The 22,354-nt window shown below is 41.1% G+C and overlaps 2 protein-coding genes across 3 annotated transcripts; one reads left to right on the top strand and one right to left on the bottom strand.

The window, feature by feature from the left end:
* The first annotated feature begins 237 nt into the window (after positions 1–237).
* Positions 238–2,065, top strand: LOC121795825 (L-2-hydroxyglutarate dehydrogenase, mitochondrial-like). The gene is made up of 5 exons (XM_042194446.1): positions 238–527; positions 681–962; positions 1,028–1,464; positions 1,538–1,697; positions 1,786–2,065. The coding sequence occupies exons 1-5, from the start codon at positions 246–248 to the stop codon at positions 1,909–1,911; spliced, it is 1,287 nt and encodes a 428-aa protein (XP_042050380.1). The 5' UTR covers positions 238–245; the 3' UTR covers positions 1,912–2,065.
* On the bottom strand, positions 2,022–15,336 carry LOC121795826 (probable U3 small nucleolar RNA-associated protein 11). Of its 2 annotated transcripts, XR_006049643.1 has the most exons (10): positions 15,217–15,336; positions 3,996–4,087; positions 3,819–3,909; positions 3,649–3,740; positions 3,473–3,566; positions 3,314–3,393; positions 2,699–2,782; positions 2,450–2,549; positions 2,223–2,368; positions 2,022–2,108 (listed from the first exon to the last, which is right to left on the bottom strand). XR_006049643.1 is itself a non-coding variant. In XM_042194448.1 (9 exons), the coding sequence occupies exons 2-9, from the start codon at positions 4,049–4,051 to the stop codon at positions 2,276–2,278; spliced, it is 690 nt and encodes a 229-aa protein (XP_042050382.1). In that variant the 5' UTR covers positions 4,052–4,087; positions 15,217–15,336; the 3' UTR covers positions 2,137–2,275. The 2 variants fall into 2 exon arrangements, 1 of the variants encoding a protein (XP_042050382.1); XM_042194448.1 differs by lacking the exon at positions 2,022–2,108 and having other exon boundaries at positions 2,137–2,368.
* Between the last annotated feature and the right edge of the window lie 7,018 nt (positions 15,337–22,354).

Raw genomic sequence — 22,354 nt, forward strand, 5'->3', positions numbered from 1 at the left:
TAATTGCATATTTGTGAATTTGTGAATTTTTATTATTGTGCTTATCCGGCAGGATGTCCTTGGGATGTCCACTATTGTGCAGTGTGATGTCCTTATGACGTGGCAGAAGGTGTTTTTTGGATATTCGTGGGCTTATCCACTGGGACATCCGTCCCTACCGTGGATGCTCTAACGATACTAAATAGACTGAAGACTTTTATTTTCATTTTATTTTAATTTGATCTTTTTTTACTTCGAAAAAAAAGATGAGAGTGAACGGCTCAATCAAGATTTACCGGCGCCTAATGTCAGCGGCCGGGAAAGATGGGTGGATTTGCAGTAGTTTGGAATCGGTACCCAAGGAAACGGCAGAAGCTGTAGTGATAGGCGCCGGAGTGGTGGGGTTGGCGGTGGCGCGTGAGCTGGCGATGAAGGCCGGAAGAGAGGTTTTAGTGGTGGATTCGGCGCCGACTTTTGGGAGTGGCTCCAGTTCTCGCAACAGTGAAGTTATCCATGCTGGTATTTATTACCCTCCCAATTCCCTCAAGGTCATTTCATTTTCTGTTTAACTCTTGATTTTGTTGTCTCTTGCAATGTTATCGTATGAAAAAAGGGTCTGATATTAGGGATTGAGACTAATTTATGGTTAAAATCAAAATGTGGGATGGGAATGTGAAAAACTTAGTGAATTTGCAAAGCAGGCCAGTTTTTGTGTGAGAGGAAGGCATTTGCTGCACGAGTATTGTAGACATCATGGCATCCCTCATAAACAGATAGGCAAGCTGATTGTGGCCACTCGGCCTTCTGAAATTCCCAAGTTGAGTGAGCTGATGGGTCGAGGTGTTGAGAATGGAGTTGAAGGTTTGAGGATGATGGACGGGCAAGAAGCAATGCGTTTAGAGCCCGAGCTGTACTGCACCAAAGCCTTGCTATCACCCGTTTCTGGGATCATTGATAGCCATTCTTTGATGCTCGCGCTACTGGTATGTAGTACTACTGCACTATGTAATTTTACCAAGACGAATGACACGAAAACAATAACTTTTAGGGGGAAGCTGAGAGCCATGGAGCCATCTTCTCTTACAACACCACTGTAATTGGTGGTAGATATGAGGGAGGCCAACTGCAGCTCTACGTATGTGACAGCAAGTCCCTTACAAACTGGGACAGGAAGTCTGCTTTGAAGCCTGATCTGATTCTTTGTCCCAGAATTGTTGTGAACTCTGCTGGCCTGGGTGCTCTGCCTCTTTCCAAGAGGATTCACGGCCTAGATGACAGGATCATCCCCACCCCCTACTTTGCTCGTGGCTGCTACTTCACGTTGTCAAATGTCAAATCACCTCCCTTCCAGCGTCTAGTCTATCCCATACCGGAAGATGGTGGCCTTGGGGTTCATGTCACCTTGGATTTGAACGGCCAGGTCAAGTTCGGACCTAATGTCGAGTGGATTGATGGCACAGACGACATCTCAAACTTCCTCAATCTGTAAGATTTCATTCTAGCATCTTGGAAACATGAAATTCTACAGATCACTTATTTACACGTTGTGTCATCTAAGGTTCGACTATTCTGTGGCTGAAGATGGTGCAAATCGCTTTTACCCAGAGATAAGAAAATACTATCCGCATCTAAATGATGGGTCATTGGAACCAGGATATGCCGGTATTCGGCCAAAGCTCACCGGGCCAATGCAGATTCCTAGTGATTTTATAGTACAGGCGAGTCACAGCATGCTGATAATATTTTTTCAATTGACAAATTGTTTCGCTCGATGTTCTCATCCGATAAATGGTATTCCAAATACAGGGAGAGAAGATTCATGGCATTCCAGGCTTGATAAACCTCTTTGGTATTGAATCACCTGGCCTAACTTCAAGCATGGCCATTGCAGAACATGTTGCTGATATAATGAATTACAGTCACAAAAAGTAGTGAAACTAGGTTTTACAATCACAACATCCAGTTTCTGAAATTTACTACAGCAAAAATTCGATGAATTACTCATCACTTGTTATGTTGTTTCTGAATGACAGTCACAAAAAGTAGTGAAACTAGGTTTTACACTCACAATATTTATTTTCTGAAATTTACTACAGCAAAAATTCGATGAATTACTCATCACTTGTTATGTTGTTTCTGAATGACAGTCACAAAAAGTAGTGAAACTAGGTTTTACAATCACAATATTCATTTTCTGAAATTTACTACAGCAAAAATTCGATGAATTACTCATCACTTGTTATGTTGTTTCTGAATTAGCACACATTAATATGAGCTTCACCCCTCTCTCTTTCCCTCAGCGTTTTCTTTCCTGCCTCCATTTGAATACAGGTCTTGACGTTGGACAAACAATTTCATCCTCACGAAGTTTCCGTTTCCGGCCCTTTTTCTGTGTTAAGAGTAAATATGTGATCACTCCAACACTAGACAATCAAAGATCACCAAGTAAATTAGAGAGCATTGTTGATACCTGTAATTCTTTCTGCATTGCCATATCCATGTATATCTTCTCTAGCTCTTTAACTCGGCTTCTTCTAGCCTCTAGCTCGCGGTATGAACCAGTTGTCTTCCTGCATACGAGTTATTCTTTAGCAATCCTTACTATATAACTTTGATCTGAAGAAAGTAATTCTTTTAAAATGTATGCATAACATAACTGTTAAGCATTTTGCACGATTATGATCTTACAGGAGGAGCAACCTATAAACCATTTCATTACCTCTTAATATCCTTTGGCAAGTCTTCAAAAGAAGGGTTTTCTCTGTGTTCAGGCTTCTGAGCTCGAATTTCTCTCGCTTCAGCCCTAAATATTAGTAACAAATAAAGAAACGGGGAATGATTTAAGAAATGGAAGCATTAAGAGTAATGTTGGTGGCTCTATACATACTAAATGCTTACTTTCCAACAAACTACACAGAGAGATTATATCATATGCCAGACTAGAAAATAAAATTCACGACCAAGGTCATCGGCAATGCCAAAAGACGCACAAGTCACGAGTTAGCAAAACTTAAGGCAATAGAGACGAACATATTTAAAGCTATCAAACAAAGTAGCATCACAATTGAGGAAGAAGGGAAGATGCTAGCTTTTTATCTCCAAAATCTGAAAACAACAGCTAACAAAATCTTTTCCTTTTGCAATCATGTCTTCCTACAACAATATATCAAGATAAAAACTTTGTAACTCCAAAGCTCTTAAAGAGAAACAATAATCATCCAAAAGGCAGATAAATCTCTGGACTTCAACCTACTGATTCAGTTTAAAGTTATTTTATTCAACAGATTCACTATCAAATACTATAACAGAATCATCAAGGATAACAAATACTCACCTATCTTCAGCAAAGTATACATGTTGGGATGATGCCCGATTATCAACAGAGTGCAGCATAGCATTTAGCTTTTCGATTTTCTGTATCAGAACAAACAATGTTCAGACATTAAACCTCTATAACAACTCTATCAAGGTAGGCCTCAATTAAGATGAGGACCTTTTTCTCAGCCTGAAGTTTCTGCAAAATATATCCAATATCTTGCGTCTTCATCAACATGAGCTCTTCCTTAGAGTACTTGTTCGCTTCACCCCTTCACATTCAATAAGTCATACTCAATTACGCACGATTAGTCGATAACCACAACCTTTAATTTAGAAACATTGTAAACATACTCCTGTCTGTGAACTCCATTAACAGTTTTGGAGTTAATCATCTTGAAGTAGAACTCATCGGGATTCCTAAACGCCGCCTTTTCTTTAAGTTTCTATCATGTGCATATACAGGCAATGTCAATATAAATTGTTAAAATTATGACTAAATTCATTCTTGAGTGAAAATTTACTTGCAATGTCTCCTCTTTTCGGTGGAAGGAGCGTGCACGCTCGACATAATCCTTATGCTTCTCGAGCAACCCAAATTTCTTCCTCGATTGCCTGGCATTGCATACCACTAAAATATTTTAGAAAATATGAAAAATAAAAAAAAATGAAAAAAAGAAAAAAGGAAGAAAAACACGCACGGCTGTGAACGCTCCTTGTGAGCTTTTCTCGGGAGAGCATTCCTCAAAGAAGACATTTTCACAACAAAAACCCTAAGTAATTAGACGAAACACTGCACATAAACAAACTGAAGGGTTTACTAATAGCAAAAACCTAAAAAAAAATTAGATTGGATAATTGATGGGGTGCGTACCAAACAAGCCCAACAGCAATGACAACCCATCAGCCCAAAGCCCAAGGAAGAGTATGAGTTCGGCATTACCAAGGAGTTCGGCCTCAGCCTACAGCTCGGTAAAAGCCAACCAATCAAGCTCTGCTCTCAGGTCGGCATCAAGCTCTACTCTCAGATCGGCAACCAAAGCAGTTCGGTCTCAGCATTCGACCGAACAAGGAGTTATTGGACCCATACTGGATTTCCACAACTTCCAACACACCCACTATCACGTGGTGTCAACTCAGGCCACGATCGTAGGCCATGACCTACACTACATCCACGATCTTAGGCCATGACCTACACGACATCCACGACTTAGTGGTGATGCAAGCCACGATCTTAGTTCAATGTATAAATAGAACTTAGATCAGATAGAAAAAGGTTAAGCTCTCTAGAGATAAAAGACCATATAGCAAGTCTGTGTTGTAAGCTGTAATCCCAGATCAAGCAATACAATCTTGCCCTCCCTTCTTCCCGTGGACGTAGATTTACTTCAGTAAATCGAACCACGTAAATCTCTGTGTCGTGATCTGCATTTTCATTCTCTACCAGCATTTACAAATATCAGAAATTCGCGGATCCATCACTGGCGCCGTCTGTGGGAACCAGAGAACGAAATTTGTGATAAAGCGAATTTTTGATCCATTTTTTCCACCCAAAAAATGCATACCAGATCGCAGAGTACCCGTATTCCTGCCCGTGAGAACCAGGAGGAAGCCAATCCATCCCATAGGTCTGGAAAACAGCCTAGGGATAAATCCACCACCAGTTCTCATGGCGAAGGAACAGGCCGCTCCAAAAATCGTCCCACTGAGTCTTCCCAGCAGCCTGATTTGAATGAGGCTGTCAAGCTGTTCTTGGCTGAGAAGCAGGATGAGTTCTTAGCCTTCCTGCAAAAGAGCCAAGAGCCGAAGACGAAAACGGAGGATTCTCCTTCCTCATCCAGACATGAAAGTCACTACCGCAGTAGTGCCGTGTCTTCCAGGAAGAAGAATCCTCAACCCCGACATATTCCTGTTCCTCCTCGGTACCGGAATCACAGGAGAACTCAATCTCCTCCATACCGACGAGATATCGGATTCGCCGTGTACGGAGCACTGAAGACTCCGTTCTCGGACGACATCACCCGAACTCCCCTACCACAGAACTACCGAACTCCGTCGATGACTTACGACGGGCTCGTGGACCCTCACGATTTCTTGGGGCGCTATCAATATAACATGGCGAACCAGGGTCTCAACGAGGTCCACATGTGCAAGCTGTTTCCCGAGCTGCTCATCGGGAACGCGAGAAGGTGGTTCGATAGCCTCCCCCAGGGCAGCATCAGATCTTACCGAGATCTAATGGATGCCTTCCACAGGAGGTTCTTTCAGAAAGCGGAAGCCCGAATCACTTCGGCTCAGCTGCTTTCCATTCGTCAAGGTCGCGACGAAAAAATCAGCGACTTTATGACAAGATTCCACAAGGAATGCTTGCAAGTAGACGATCTCAACGATCTGCTTGTCATCTCGGCATTCCAAAATGGAATCCTGCCCGGAGCTCTCTACAGGAAGCTCGTTGAGTGCGGTCCGCAGACAGCTCAGGAAATGTGGGACATTGCGGACCAGTACTCCCGGGCCGATGAGGCAGACCGTCGCAAACGGTCGTTAGACAGCTCATCGTCCCGAGGAGACAGGAGGAAGCCCGATCATAGCGATCAGGGACATCCTCGCCGAACTCCTTTTGGCGATCAGGGACATCCTCGCCGAACTCCTTTTGAAAGGATTCAAAGGACTCCGGTGCAAGACAGATTGGGACCCCGTCTCAATCCCGAGAAGCCGCCCGCTCAGTTCGTACCGCTGAACAAGCCGAGAGCGGAAATTTTCGAACTGCACTCTGACCTGTTCGAAAAGCCAAAGCGGATGACGAAATCAGCCGCGCGCCGACCCCAGGATAACTACTGCTCCTACCATCAAGACCACGGTCACGATACCGAGGAGTGCAGAAACTTGGCTGCAGGTATCGATGTTCTTGTGAGGGCAGGGACATTGAAAAAATACCAAAGCAAGCAGTCAAAGAAGAATAAGAAGCAGAGAGGTGCGAACTGCGCTCCTCAGGATCCGAAAAGGCAGCCGGATCCCGAAGACGATGACGAGCCGCAATATGATGGAGTAATCCTGACTATTGACGCTCTCCCTGCCGGGAAGACCAAGTCGTCCCTGAAGTCAGAGCGCAGAGGCTCCAATCGAGAGGAACCAACGCATAAAAGGCTGAAGCAGGACGAAGTGATTACGTTCTCGGATGCTGATCCCGTCCCGGCCATCTCTCCTCACCAAGACGCCATTGTCATCCAAGCCGGAGTGGCAAACAAACTGATCCACAGGGTGTTTGTGGATACAGGAGCGTCAGTCAGCATTCTTTTTAAAGAGTGCTTCGACAAACTAGAAGTGGACCCAGCTCGGCTCAGTCCGGCTCCGCTTCCCCTGAAGAGCTTCGCCCAGGAGGACACCCGCCCTGAAGGTATTATCAGCCTTCCGATCACGGTGGGGAAAGCGCCTACTAGCTCCAGTACGATGATTGAGTTTTTCGTGGTGAAAGCTCGGTCCCCGTACAACGTCATCCTGGGAAGAGACTGGCTCAACACAGTTCGGGCCATTTGCTCCACTTATCACCTCACCATCAAGATCCCTACTAAAGGAGGGATAGCGGTCATCCGAGGTGACCAAAAGAGAGCAAAGGAATGTCTGCAAATTGCGCTTAGAAGTGCCGAGCATTCAGATCGGCACCACCAAGCATAGCAATCACAGCAGCCGGAGTCAGAGGCAATGACCGAAGTCATACCGGAGCCGAATTCGATGACAGTTCAGCTGTACGAAGACGATCCATCCAGAGCGGTTAAGATCGGCTTCGCAGGAACGCCTCTACTTCGGGAAAAAACCATCCAGCTCCTCAAGGAGTACAAAGACGTCTTTGCATGGTCTCCGTTGGACATGACCGGAGTGCCCCCCGAGGTAATCACTCATCGTTTAAATATTGATCCTTCGGTCCGGCCGATAAAACAGAAGCAAAGACTCTTTGTGGCAGAACGAAGTCAAGTCATCCATGACGAAGTCCGTCAATTATTGAAGGCGGATGTGTTATTCGAAGTGAAGTATCCTTCGTGGGTGGCCAATCCTGTCATGATCAAGAAAAAGGAAGGAGGATGGCGGATGTGCATAGATTTCACCGATCTAAATAAGCACTGTCCCAAAGATTGCTATCCCCTTCCGAACATAGATAAAAAAGTAGAAGCTCTGATAGGCTTTGAAATTTTTTGTTTTCTTGATCTATACAAAGGATACCATCAGGTTTTAATGGATGAGATTGACGCTTCAAAAACGGCCTTCATTACTGATTTCGGCATTTTCGCTTATAAAAAGATGCCATTCGGTTTAAAGAATGCCGGAGCCACTTATCAAAGGATGGTAGACAAGCTTTTTCGGCACCTGATTGGAAAGGAGGTCGAAGTGTATGTTGACGATATAGTCGTCAAGAGCAAAAGCACCTCGGAGTACGAGCACAACCTCAAGTCCACTCTCAACGTGCTCAAGAAAGCCAACCTCAAACTTAATCCCCAAAAGTGTACCTTTTTGGTAGATTCGGGAAAGTTTCTGGGTTGTTGGGTTTCAAAGGACGGACTCAAGGCAAACCCCTCAAAAGTTCAAGTCGTTCAGAACATGGCAATGCCGAAGTCCATACATGACGTGCAAAGGCTAACCGGATGTCTAGCCGCACTGAATCGATTCCTTTCCCAAGCAGCCGAAAAGCAACTGCCGTTCTTCAAGGTGTTGAAAAAGGCACCAAAGTTCGAGTGGGGAGCCGAGCAGAAAAAGGCCTTTGACGAGCTCAAAAGTTATCTAGCCGAGCTTCCTATTCTCTCTGCTCCAACCGAAGCCGAAGAAATATTCTTATACTTAGCGGCATCGGATCAAACCATCAGCGCGGTGCTTGTACGAGAAGAAGGCCTAAAGCAGCTTCCCATCTATTTTACAAGCCGAGCATTAAGAGGTCCAGAAACCAGGTATCAACCTCTGGAAAAGATTGCTCTAGCATTAGTAAATGCAGCAAGGAGACTGCGGCCATACTTCTATGCTCACAAGGTATGCGTCTTAACTGATCTGCCACTTCGGCAAGTGTTGACCAAACCAGAAGCATCAGGCAGAATCGCCAAGTGGGCTATAGAGTTGGGAGAGCACACAATTGAATATCTACCTCGGAAAGCCATCAAGGGACAAGCCTTGGCAGATTTTCTTGCAGAAGCAAAGTTCGATCAAGCAATTCCTGTTATTGCCGAACAGAAGAATTCTGCCAATGCCGAACTAGCACAGCCCTTGGAATCCGAAGTAGAACCGCCGGACTGCTGGAGCGGATTCGTAGATGGAGCTTCAAACAAGATGGGAAGTGGAGCTGGTATTCTACTTGTCGCTCCCGACGGACACGAGGTAACCTACTCACTTCGGTTCCTATTCCCCACTACTAATAATGAAGCTGAGTACGAAGCCCTCCTGGCCGGACTCCAGTTAGCGCAAAGTCTGCTCGTCAAATCTCTCAAAGTCCATTGTGATTCACAAGTCATAGTAAATCACATGTTGGGTACAAGTGAAGCTCGTGACGAGAGAATGAAGAAGTATTTGGACAAAGCGCAAAGCATCAGCCGAAGTTTCTCCTATTTTCGGATAATCCGCATTCCCAGAGCGGAAAATAGCCGAGCAGATACCTTAAGTAAGTTGGCCTCAGATCCGAGCTCAAAGGCGGAAGAATTAATGCATCGAAGCATTGATGAAGCCGAGGTACATTCAGTATCCAGCTCGCCGAACTGGATGACGCCGATCTTGCAGTATCTGGATCAAGGACAATTGCCCGAGGATAAGAGAGAAGCTCGGAAGATCACGTGCCGAGCACTTCGGTACGAACTTCATGAAGGAGTCCTCTTTAGAAAGTCTTACCTCCAGCCGTTATTGCGGTGCGTAGGACCAGAAGAGACGGACTACATCCTCAGAGAAGTTCATGAAGGATCGTGCGGTAGCCACATCGGAGCCAGAGCTTTAGCTAAAAAAGTTCTGAGATGGGGATATTATTGGCCAACCATGGTACAAGAGGCAGTGCAGCTCGTCAAGAAGTGTACGAAGTGCCAAATTCATGCAAATGTCCCAAGGATGCCGCAGACCGATCTATACACTATGCAAAGCCCTTGGCCTTTCATGCAATGGGGCATAGACATAGTGGGACCACTTCCTCAAGCTCCTCGGCAAATGAAATTCCTTATCGTTGCCGTGGACTACTTCACGAAGTGGGTGGAGGCTGAACCATTAGCTACGATAACGAGCTCAAAGGCATTGGACTTCGTCTGGAAGAACATAGTGTGCCGATTTGGCATACCCCACATCCTCATCTCGGATAATGGGACTCAGTTCACCGACAAGACGTTTAAGAATTGGTGCCAAGAGCTGAACATTCAACAGCGGTTCACTTCGGTCTCCCATCCCCAAGCAAACGGACAAACGGAAGTAACGAACCGGATTCTGGTGAAAGGGTTAAAAGCTCGGTTAGAACAAGCCAAAGGACAATGGGTAGAAAACCTCCCTCAAGTCCTATGGTCCTACCGAACTACGCCCAAAACCTCCAACGGTGAAACTCCGTATAGTCTGGTGTACGGCACTGAAGCCGTAATTCCGGTGGAGATCGGCGTACCCAGTCCCCGAACTCTAAATTTCTCCTCAGAAATGAATGACGACGGACTGAGAGTAGAACTAGATCTCGCCGAAGAAAGAAGAGAATTGGCGTGCATAAAAGCAGCCAAGTATAAGGAGCAAGTAGCCCGGTATTATAACCAAAGGGTGAAAAAGCTTCAATTTCAAGTGGGAGATCTCGTCTTGAGAAACAACGAAGTAAGCCGAGCAGAAAAGCTGGGCAAACTCGAACCCACATGGGAGGGTCCATATCGGGTGTCAGAAGTCCTCGGCAAAGGGTCTTATAAATTGACTCACATGTCAGGAGAACAAGTACCCCGAACATGGCACGTCTCCAACCTCAAGAAGTTCCACTTGTAAGAGACAAAAGTCCGGTCAGTCCGTCTCGTGTCTAGTTCGGTCATAGGGGTATATGTTTTTATTTGTTTGTTTCTTACTTGTACCTTTTACTTGTCGTTTTTTAAAAAAAATGTTTAAAGTTTTTTTCTTTCATCTTTTTCATTTTTTCTCTATGTGTTTTGTCTCTATGTGCTTGTCGTCTCTTACAAATGGTACCAAGGTATATCGTTCTTTAAAGACTGATCCCCTTTTTAGATCGATTATTAAAGACTATTGTGAGTCCAAGCTTCTAAGGAGGATATAAGACCACAATTCAGCTTAACAAGCAGTCCGTCTGAAACGAACTGCAATAAGCCAACGATTGTGAGTCCAAGCTTCCAAGGAGGATACAAGACCGCAATTCAGCTTAACAAGCACTTCGTCTGAAACGAACTGCAATAAGGGAAAGTCCGATCCACGCGATAAACCTCGCCGAATTAGGACGACCAAGTTCGGTCAAAGAAGTTTACCTCATAAGACCGGGGACGACCATGTCTAGTCAAAGAGGTTTACTGCATAAGACCACTTCGGTTAACTGGGAAAGTCCGATCCACGCGATAAAACTCGCCGAATTAGGACAAGGGAAAGTTCGATCCCGGCGACAAAAATCGCCAAATTAGAACACAAACCAAGTCCGGTCAAAGATGTTTATTTCATCAGACCAAAGACGAGTCCGGTCAAAGATGTTTATTTCATCAGACCAAAGACGAGTCCGGTCAAAGATGTTTATTTCATCAGACCAAAGACGAGTCCGGTCAAAGATGTTTATTTCATCAGACCCAAGACGAGTCCGGTCTAAGATGTTTATTTCATCAGACCAAAGACGAGTCCGGTCAAAGATGTTTATTTCATCAGACCAAAGACGAGTCCGGTCAAAGATGTTTATTTCATCAGACCAAGGACCAAGTCCGGTCAAAGAAGTTTACTTCATAAGACCAAGGACCAAGTCCGGTCAAAGAAGTTTACTTCATAAGACCGAGGACGAGTACGATGAAATTTTTTCGCTAAGCTGTAAATACAGTGTTAGAAGCGAAAACAAAATTTCATTTTTCAAATCTTGTTCGGCATACAACTCAGCTACCCTACAAAATGGCGTTACGCTATTACAAAGGACTATTCTACTGTCCAGGGTTGCTGAAGTTAAGCCACCTATCTGCAAAATCCTCTGGAAGCCGAGTTCGGTTGTTCCGAGCAGATGAAGAATAAGCAGATCGACGAGATGCTATCCTCGACCCAACACCTCTTCCGCGAGCCCCAGAAGCTCTAACCCCTCGGCGATGAAGAGTCTCTGCAATAAGCATCTGCTGATCTTGCTCGCTCATAGTCACAACTCCTCGGCGAATTTCAGTCCGTCCCTGTCTTGACGATTCCGGTTGCTCCTGAGCCCGTTCTCGTCTTGACGTTTCCGGCTGTTCCGGAGTTCGTTGTTGACTTGGAGTAGGATTTTGAACAAGGGAACCAGAGGCTTGTTCTGGAGTGCGAGCATCTGTTGGCGGGAAATGCCTAAGGAATCTCTCGATTGCGGGACGCCGGGAAAGAATGATGTCGTACCGAGAAGCCCAGCGCCGTAAGGATTTCACAACTTGTTGGCAAGCCGAGCTCTCCAGCGCATTGTTCCTCCGGAGTACATGATACTCCTCCCACAGTTCGTCAACTCGACTCTGAACATCTGATATGGTCACTCCCCCGCGCACACGGATGTAATCCTCGTACGCAGTCCTCTCAGCAATAGTCGTATTCAGCTCGGCCTCCAGATCCTTCTTATCGGACTCTAAGTCCTTATTATCGGCCTCCAGCTTCACTAAACGAGCCAGAAGCTCGTCATTCTTCGTCTGATCGGCTATAGCTCTTTTCTCAGCTTCGTCTAAAGCCGAAGAGTACAGCCGTTTCCAGTGAAGTATCTCCATCTCCTTGAGTACAAAGCAGCTATATTAGTTCGGCAGCTGTACCGAGCAGATAGTAAAATACAACAAGAATAAAGGCGAGTACGAAAAGCTATACGAAGACAAGTGTAGAAAATTTTTCATTCACAAGGAAAATTTTTACACTAGGAGGGCTTCAAGGCCATTTTACAAGGAAGAAACTAGACTAAGAGAAGGGAGACGAAATCATACTCCGCCAGCTTCGTCTCCGGCTCCTTGGTCTGGTTCAGCTTCTTTCTCCTGAGCTACCTCAGCCTCGGCCTCGCATCCTGCCGGCCTCGCCTCCGCCTCCTGATCGGCTTCCTTCTCCGGATGCCCGGCCCGCTCGACTTCGGCCTCCAGCTCCAGCGACTCGGCCTCACCCTCTCCGTTGTAAGTCGAAGCGGGTGAAACGGGTCCCACGGAGGCAAAGATAGCCTCCAGGTTCTCGTCCCGATCAGCTCGACAACTCCGGACTCGGTCTGCAGAAAGCAGGACCGAGGATGAAGCGAGCTCCTCAAGGAGCGGCAGATTCTGAAGCCGAGCTGCTATCTCTCGGCTGTACAGAGGCAGCACGACGTCGGCCCCCTGCTCGCCCTTATCGGTAATTAGCCTTACCAGACTACCGACAAAGGCCGAGAACTGGCTGCTCAAAAAGAGTTTCTCCGTGTAAACACGGAGAGCCTCCCCCTGGGCAGCCACGGCGGCAGCCTCCTTCTGAGCTTCCCGGTGCTTCGTCTGCTCTTGCAGGATGATGAGCTGGTTTTTGGCTGACCGGGCTTCATCCTGAGCCGAGATCCTAGCAGCTCGGGCCCTCTCAAATTTGGCCTCAGCCTGTTCGGCCACACTACGAGCAAGATGCAACTCCTTCTGCATCTCCTCGTAGTCGTGGGATGCTTTGGAGAGCTCCGCGGAGACGAGCTTAGCTCTCTGAAGATGAACAAGGAAAAAACTCAACAGAATGGCCATCAAAAAATGTGGAAAAGAAGCCAAGTCAGAAAGCTTACCTCCACAAAATTCGTCGGCCATTGAAAGGGCTCAGGGACGTGTTCCGGGATGTCTGCAACCACCTCGGAGATGACCAGGTCTTCCCCCGGCACTCTTGGGGACTCATGAAATTTCCCCTTCCCTTTAGCCGAACACGACTCCGGCACTTTCGGATCCGAAGAAGAGGTTTTTTGCCTCTTCGGATTCTTCTCGGCTTCAGACGCCGAGCGAGGGGCTCTCTGCCTCTCCGGCTCCACAAGCTCGGAGGACTTTCGGATAGCCTTATTCAGCATGTACACTGCCAAAAAGCAAGAAAGCAAGGTTAGTTTTCTTCGTTAAAGCAGTAGAGCATAAAGATAGAGAAATCCTCACCCTCGGCCTCTTCGTCCGAAGACGAGATGTCGAACACGACGTCGCCCTTGACGAGCTCAGACTCCGTGTATTGTTTCCTAACTATGGGAATCTTGTTGAGCTCGCCATCGAGCTCGTCCAACGGTTCAGGCCGAGGATGACGGATAACGGACTTCGGCCCTCTCCAGGGAAAACTAGGAGCCGCGGTCCTATCATAGTAGAAGAAGCGGTTTTGCCACTTCGGCCACTTCGTTTTACAAAAGGCCCTAAAGGGCTGTACAGGGATCAAGTAAAACCAAGACCCCTTCCTCTTAAATTGAAAGAATTTAAGGATCGCCTTCAAAGACAAATCCCTTCCTAACCTACGGAGTTCGGCAGCGAAGGCCGACAAGTGCCTCCAAGAGTTCGGAGTCACCTGGCCTAAAGGAAGCTGAAAAAAATCTAGTAAATCTATAAAGGCAGAAGGGAGGGGGAAACGAAGCCCGCATTCTAAGCAGGCCTCGTACACGGTGGCGTAACCCTCCGGCGGGGAGTCAGCCCTATGATCACCGTCAGGTACCACCGCCTTCCCCCCAGGAAAAAAGTATTTTTCGGGTAGGGATATCACAGTATCCTTACTCAAAATACTATGGAAATACTCTACGGTCTTCTCCCCGGACTCTTTCCGGCCAGAAGACCCCTTACCGCCTCTCCTAACGCTACCCGACTCCGAAGAAGAAGAAGAAGACATTTTTCTTACTTTTTGAAGGTGAAGAAAGTCTGAAGAAATTCTTGAAAGCGGAGAGAGAATTTTCGCAAAAAAGAGAGAGTGCAGAAGAAGCAGTCGCAAAAGTGCTTCAATGATGAAGAAAGGAGGTATTTATCAGATTCGGCGAAGATTTCAAAATCGTCGCACCGTTTCGAATCCCACCTTTTCAGGATTCAACGGCCGGATTTTACTGTCGCATTTAATGCAAGGCACGTCCCCTGACATCAGCCTCCCCCTTGCCTTTATCCAGAATGCCGAAGTGACTCACTTTGCCGAAGTGATTCACTTCGCCCTTCGGGGGGGGTAGTGATGGGGTGCGTACCAAACAAGCCCAACAGCAATGACAGCCCATCAGCCCAAAGCCCAAGGAAGAGTATGAGTTCGGCATTACCAAGGAGTTCGGCCTCAGCCTACAGCTCGGTAAAAGCCAACCAATCAAGCTCTGCTCTCAGGTCGGCATCAAGCTCTACTCTCAGATCGGCAACCAAAGCAGTTCGGTCTCAGCATTCGACCGAACAAGGAGTTATTGGACCCATACTGGATTTCCACAACTTCCAACACACCCACTACCACGTGGTGTCAACTCAGGCCACGATCGTAGGCCATGACCTACACTACATCCACGATCTTAGGCCATGACCTACACGACATCCACGACTTAGTGGTGATGCAAGCCACGATCTTAGTTCAATGTATAAATAGAACTTAGATCAGATAGAAAAAGGTTAAGCTCTCTAGAGATAAAAGACCATATAGCAAGTCTGTGTTGTAAGCTGTAATCCCAGATCAAGCAATACAATCTTGCCCTCCCTTCTTCCCGTGGACGTAGATTTACTTCAGTAAATCGAACCACGTAAATCTCTGTGTCGTGATCTGCATTTTCATTCTCTACCAGCATTTACAAATATCAGAAATTCGCGGATCCATCAATAATTCAATTGAAACATGAACTACCATATAAATAGAGAGGTAATTGATATAGGGTTAAGAAATGGAGCTCAGAAGCGCCACCCTGGCCGCCGCAGTGAATAAGGAGCCGGTTCTAGTTTTGCAGAATGTCGGTATTTGGAAGGGGATTGATTGTAGCGCCTTCTCGTATTTATTTATTTTCCTATTTAAACAATTGGGTTATAGTGGGCTAATGTGAAAAGCCTTTTAATCTGGCCCAACAACAATTGAATTGAAAGATTAATATCTTAGGTAACCCTCAAATTGTAGAAATAATTAAATTAAATCAATATTTGTAAGATAAAACTTGCCCTAAAAACAAAAGCAAAAGATATGTACACGAGATTGGAAGGTTCGGCTATTGAGTCTAGAAGAATAAGGAAATTTCCTTTCCAATTATATAGTCTGTGGATGTGTGATGGCTTTTCGTAGACTCCAAGTTAAATCAAACCGTTTAGACTTAGACCAACGGTTTGTTATCTCTGTATATATAAATATCCTACATAATAATAAGAATAAGAATCAGTCGTAGTAGACACATTAAAAATAGAGAAGCAGAGAGAGACATGGCAGGCATGCAATATAATTTCTTTCCTACTGATTTCTATTACCCTAAAGCAGCATCAGCAGCAGCATCTTCCATCAACACCACTCCCCATCGCTCACATCAAAAGCTTGTACTTGTACCACCGGTCGTTGAAGCATCCTTGGATTCCGGCGATGCCGACAAATACTACCCAACTTATGAGGTTGTCAAATTCCGACCGCTCACCATCCACTACGTTCCCCCTCCAAATCTACCAACTAAGAGGAATCTCTTTTCTACCACTAATTAAATTACTTTTTTTTATTTTTATAATTTTATTGTAGAATTTTTTACATAAGTTCTTTTTGACATATACTTTTCTTTCATGTTTTTATTCTTCCTTTTTGACTTTATCGCATATTCCCTATCGATTATAGCTTAACTTAGTGTTATCATATAAGTTCTCATGATTGTATCGATTACTATATTTAACTTTTTCTGGACTTATCAATGTTAAATTGCTAACTCTACTTTTTTCTGAACTTATATCGTTTAAGTAGGGGTGGGTCGATACGAGATATCGTATCGAAAACGTTGTATCGTATATCGTATTGAAAATATCGATATGAAATAATTTCATATCGTTATCGTATCGAAAGTTTCGATATATCGAATTTCGATATATCGAACTTTCGATATGGATAATATCAATATCGTTATCGTATCGATATTTCGATATATTGATATATCGATATTTCGATATATTGATATATCGAATTTTGGTACGATATATCGAAATATCGATATCGTATCGAATACCTGTATATCGAAAATTATAATTTCAAATATGTTTCGATATATACGATATATTCGAACATTCGATATAAAACGATATATCGAAAATATCGATATATATATCGTATATTCGATATATATCGCATATTCGATATAAAACGATATATCGAAAATATCGATATATATCGATATAAGAAAATTCATATCGTTATCGTATCGAAAACTTACGATACGGTATCGTTTCGTATCGAAAATTACGATATATCGAAAATCCGATAATTTTTCGATATTGTTCAATACGATGCGGGCGATATATCATTTTTTCGATATTTTTCCCCAGCCCTACGTTTAAGTATTGTTAGTAAAATCAGAGAAGATATAAGATCAAAAACGTGTGTACTCAAAAATAAATTGCAAAACTGAGAGTATATATCAAGCAAGACTAAAATAATCATTATGTCGATCAGATAACGAAAAATGGCGGGCAGAGGGAGAATCGGCGGCGGCGGCGGTGCCTAAGTTTCGCCGGAGAATGAGAGAGAGAAGCTTGGGCTGGGCCACTTCTTCTACAGAAAGTTTTCTATTGGGCCGATAGATGGAAAGAATAAAACGGAGAAGACTAAAATGAGGAAAAGGTAGTCTTGGGCTATTATTATTTTTTTGTTGGACCGATAATTATGTAGATTGGCGAACTAGATTTTCATATGATGGGCTGGAATCAATTTAGCACTCCCTCCGTCTCGCTTAAGATGACACGTTTTCCTTTTTAGTTTATCCCAATTAAGATGACACATTTCATTTTTTGAAAACTTTATCTCTTCAATTAATACACTCAACTATTTTTTCTCACCCCTATTAAAATATTCATCTTTCTTTCTCTCTCTATTTTAATATTTACACTCACCTTTTCTCTCTCTAATTAAACACTTTAACCAATAGCTCCTAAAATCCCATGCTGGTCAAGAAATGTGTCATCTTAGCCGGGACGGAGGGAGTAGGGAGTAATTTACTTAAGTTCCCAGTCAGTGAGCGCAAAATTGATTAAATTCCTTAATTTAATTAATACATGGGAACTTTAGGAATTTTACTAAGAAAGAACAAAGGAAAGAAAGGTATATCACGTAAGGAACATGCATTGTTTTAAATTGGATGTTTTTTTAAAGTCTAACTTAGCATGTTATGTTCTTTTAAAATGGTGAATTGACATGCTATTTAAAGCTGGAACGGAAAGTCGAGTTGAAGAAGTAAACAATTGAGGTGGACTTAAATTATGTATGTTTAATTTCTTAGAATTTAATTGTGCAATTTTAATTTTTAAGATTTTAATTTATAATTTTTGGTTTTTAATTAAGTATTTTTAATGAAATTTAGTTTTTAGCTGCATTTTTAATGTAAATTAAATTGTGGGATTTATAAATAATTAAAAGAAGTGATAGTTAAGAGATGAAGTATTGCAATTGTTGTTTTTGAATAAGAAATGAAGTAAAAAATGGTATGGAATCATGAAAAAATGTAATTAAGAGATAAGCGAGAGATAATAGACAAGTAGTATTCCATGTCTCATAAAATATGTCTCACTTTTCTTTTTAGGTTGTCATACTAAAGATGTTATATTTTCATTTTTAAAAAAAGTTTCCCCTCACAATAATATAAATATTAATATATTCTCTTTTCATCTAACACATAAAACAAAACTTTCTAAAATCTCATGTCGTTCCATAAATGTGACATTTTTTGTGGTATAGAGGAAGCAGAATTCACGATGGCTTAATACAGCAAACAAGCGTGTGAATTGTATCAACATGACGTGATGGTTCATGCGCGATTAAATATTTACAAGATTTCAGTCAACTCAATAACTAGTGGAAAGCTATTTAATTGAAAACGTTTGCTTATTATTTTATATTTTTATTAAAAAAAGTTTTATGAACTAAAAGCAGCATGATTCTCATGGTTGAAAATATATTAAATCTTTTATTTTAATTAATTAAATATATATATATCGATATACGCATGTATTTACATGGTCGGTTTTTCGTGCGTATACAATCCATTTTATAGATTGAAAACAACTGACATCGTTTTTAGCAATAAACTCTTAAATACAGTGTAATTGGTGAGAACATACATTAATGACATAAATATTTGCTAATATTGTTTTGAAGTCAGATAATCTTAGAAGGGGAAATTGTGTATTTAAATTGTGAAAATGTCTTGATTAGCGTCTATCATGTAATTTCTCTGTTGGACCAATAATTATCCTATGTGGATTAAGAATCTGATGGTTTGGAAAAAATATTCAGTGATCCATCCATACCAAAGTGGCAAAATGAGGTGGTGTGACTAAATAATGAATCTTTGACAAATGGAAGTATAAAGGGGTCCACCTTCACTAGATATGCACACTTGTAAAGTTATTTTTAGAAGATATTCATATTTTCATTAAAAACTACTTAATCTTTAAATATGGAAAATTAATATTTTTTTACCTCTTATTTCTATGTACATACTTTTAAATAAAAATTTTATTTTAGTATTAAGCGTATAATCGTTTATATGCTTTAACAATAAAGAAGATGGAAAAATGAAATTATTGTCATGCTTTTATTTGTGCTGAATTTTCAATTATATATGTACTTATCCCCAATATGTGTATGGTTAAAATTTTCATTGCGGCAAAAAAAAGAGTATTATTATTATTATTATTATTATTATTATTATTATTATTATTATTATGCAATATATTATAGTATACAGGAGGCGACTAACATTTTAATGCTATAATTTTTTTCCTTATGTACTTATGCATATAAATTTATATATAATTGAACAATCTACAAAAATAAAAAGTGTAGCGCCATTATTTCATTTTGCTATCTTCTTTTTCACATGCATGTAAACGATTATATACACTTAGTAACTTAATATGAAAATAAACATTATATTATGCCTAGTATGGACATATATAATATATTATAAGAGGCAAAAAAATATAATGGTAATATCTATTTAATGATCATGCAATTTCCATAAAATTAGTTTAATGAATATCTCCTAAAAATAACTGCATTAAATTTCATGTCTAGTTGGATATGGTTCTCAATTTGTCAAATATTTATTGGTTAGACACACCTCATATTAATCCACTTTGGTATGGATGGATTACTAAATATTTTCTCCTGATAGATTGTTCTCGAATTATGCTAGTACGTACTATTTTATTTCCCTTTAAAAATGTTCAAATAAACTTAGAGGACATATATATACCAAGATTTATCAATTATCGGACTCAACCTTTCTAATTAAATCTGCAATTAACAGGAATTCACATGTCAGAGCTAAACAACAAAAACACATTTCAAGTGAGGCACCGATCAATATAATATGAAAAATTAAGCACATGAAAATTGCATCAAATTATGTGACAGGTTTATTTAGCATATGCTAATCATTAGTACTCAATCAATTATTATTATACTATGAAAAGTCAAATTTAACACGGCAGTCTCGGTTCACTATATTGACCACATAATATTCCAAGCATATACTAATATTAAAACCAAATAATTGAGAGAAATTAGATTATAGACTTTCGAGTTTGTTATTCAAAGATTCCACCATTAGCATATTTCTGGCTCTATAAATACAACAAAAGTTAAACACTTATTCACCACCCAACAAATTCCTCTCTGATCACTTTTACTCTCCAAAAATCTGATGGGTGGTCTACAGTATAATTTCTTCCCAACTGATTTGCTGTATCCTCTGCAGCCACCGGCAGCCGGCGCCACCGCCAACGACGGCCCCGTAAGGCAGGTTTCCATGGTGAACAATTGGAATTCCGACAAATCGGAGGATTTGAAGAATACTAATTCAGTCAATAGTAAAGGCAAGATTGTGAAAGCAGTTTCATCTTCATTGCTAGCCTTTTCTCCCATCATTCATAAGCAAAAGTGAAAAATTGCCACTACTTTGTTTATAATTTATATACTCCACAATAATATATATTTATACAGATTGTTGGGTGTTAGACTTAATTTGTCAATTCCCCAGACTTGCTTTGTAACATTAGTGAGGCCTAAAAATTTGTACAGGCTTCTCAAAAACTTAAATGGTTGCTAGTACTAAATATTGTGCAATATCTCTCTGTTTTATATGCTCCATTTAAATAAGATGGTATTTTTCTGTTTAGGATCGCAATTAATTAAAGCTTGTTCGTACAATATATCGGTATATAATGAATTTAAATGATTAAACTCCCACTAAAAAAGATAGAAATGATCTTGTCCTGATCTTTATTCCTTCTAACTCTGTTCAGAGCTTGTTTCAGATTCTATTATATTATGTAAATTGGGAGAATTGGAAATTCGGAACATAATTATCAACACTTACAAAAATTTAATTAATCTAATGTATAATTAACACGAGTATTAATGTACTATCATGATCTGAGATACCTAACAGCCCAATGTCGACACGGATTCGATGAATTTTCGTGTGTAAAACGTGGGAATATGCATCTATATCTAAACTTTAGGGTTAGGTAACTTAATTAGCTTCTTCTGTAAATGCAATTAATTGGTCACATAGAAAAAAATATTGCACGCCGGATTTACATTAAACCACTACATAATTTCTGAAACAACCACATTTCTAGTCATTAATGAAACTTAAATACAACTATATATGAATAAACTCTCTTAATTATTATTGCATAGTACACCAAAAATTACGAGTTTCATAAAAAGATATTTCGGGTTGAATGGTCAAATCCGCTGTTTATTCATTCATTAATTAAATTAATGAGGCGTAGCTATAATTCAAAGTCATCCATAGCTTAGTTTGGTCACACATCATTTTTGTATTTCCTTTGTGGGTCCATTTTTGTGGTGTCGTTGACTGTTTTTGTGGTTTATATACAGCGTTATTCACGACCGCCAAGAGTGAAGTTTGAGATCATGTTTCTCCTTTGTAAATGATTATATGCTGCCTTCCAAGTTTGACTAATAACTTTAATAATAACAATGAATGGTGTTTTGGCAGTTTTGTCAACCTTTCCAATAATATCAATTCAAAATCAGATAATATTATAACACCTTAGGGGATGCAAATACTTCAATTTTCAAGCCCTTAATTCTTCTTTCAAGCATGCTGTTGATAGTGTTTATGTAATTCATTGTAGCATATGTTCAAATTTGTACTTTATTATGGAATATTTTTATGACAAACTTGTTTTCATTTAATTTTTAGGAGTGCTTTCAAGACTCAAGAGCATATAGTACGAATTTTGTGCACTCTAAGGATTACAATGGGGTACTCAAATTAAAATTGAAAACTTGGCACAATCTTAAACTCTTTTTTTTTGGCACAATCTTAAACTCAAGTTCTCTTGTGCTGTCGAAAGACTAGAAAAGTTAAATTTTACTTAGAATCACATAATTTTGCCACTCATATATGTTTCTTTAAAAGAAAAGCAATCTAGAGAAACAATAATGGGTATAGTCATATCCATAATATCTCCCGAATGAACATAATTAACTGATTATGATTTAGTTTTAATTTATGATTTTTAAAAGACTTTAGTTTAGCGTAACATATACATATGTATAGAATAGCTTCAGATTGCCATCACTTAATATTAGACACGCCAAATTGAAGTGGTCTGAATCCATATGATTTTATTCTGAATCCCTTAAAGCACAAAACAACCTAATTTGCATATGGTTATTTCTTATATATATGATCAACTAGGGATATTGATACGATTATTATTATTATTATTATTATTATTATTATTATTACTATTATTATTATTATTATTAT

This window comes from Salvia splendens, chromosome 3 (assembly GCF_004379255.2).
Source record: "Salvia splendens isolate huo1 chromosome 3, SspV2, whole genome shotgun sequence".
NCBI lineage: Eukaryota > Viridiplantae > Streptophyta > Magnoliopsida > Lamiales > Lamiaceae > Salvia > Salvia splendens.

What these genes read in the sequence shown, in the direction of transcription:
- LOC121795825 (XM_042194446.1), top strand. Translation starts at nt 246, where the DNA reads ATGAGAGTGAACGGCTCAATCAAGATTTACCGGCGCCTAATGTCAGCG. An exon ending in ACCCTCCCAATTCCCTCAAG is followed by an intron (nt 528 to 680) that starts GTCATTTCATTT and finishes TTTGCAAAGCAG; the next exon opens with GCCAGTTTTTGTGTGAGAGG. An exon ending in CTAGTGATTTTATAGTACAG is followed by an intron (nt 1,698 to 1,785) that starts GCGAGTCACAGC and finishes TTCCAAATACAG; the next exon opens with GGAGAGAAGATTCATGGCAT.
- LOC121795826 (XM_042194448.1), bottom strand. Translation starts at nt 4,051, where the DNA reads ATGTCTTCTTTGAGGAATGCTCTCCCGAGAAAAGCTCACAAGGAGCGT. An exon ending in CACAAGGAGCGTTCACAGCC is followed by an intron (nt 3,910 to 3,995) that starts GTGCGTGTTTTT and finishes ATGCAATGCCAG; the next exon opens with GCAATCGAGGAAGAAATTTG. An exon ending in GAAAAGAGGAGACATTGCAA is followed by an intron (nt 3,741 to 3,818) that starts GTAAATTTTCAC and finishes TGCACATGATAG; the next exon opens with AAACTTAAAGAAAAGGCGGC.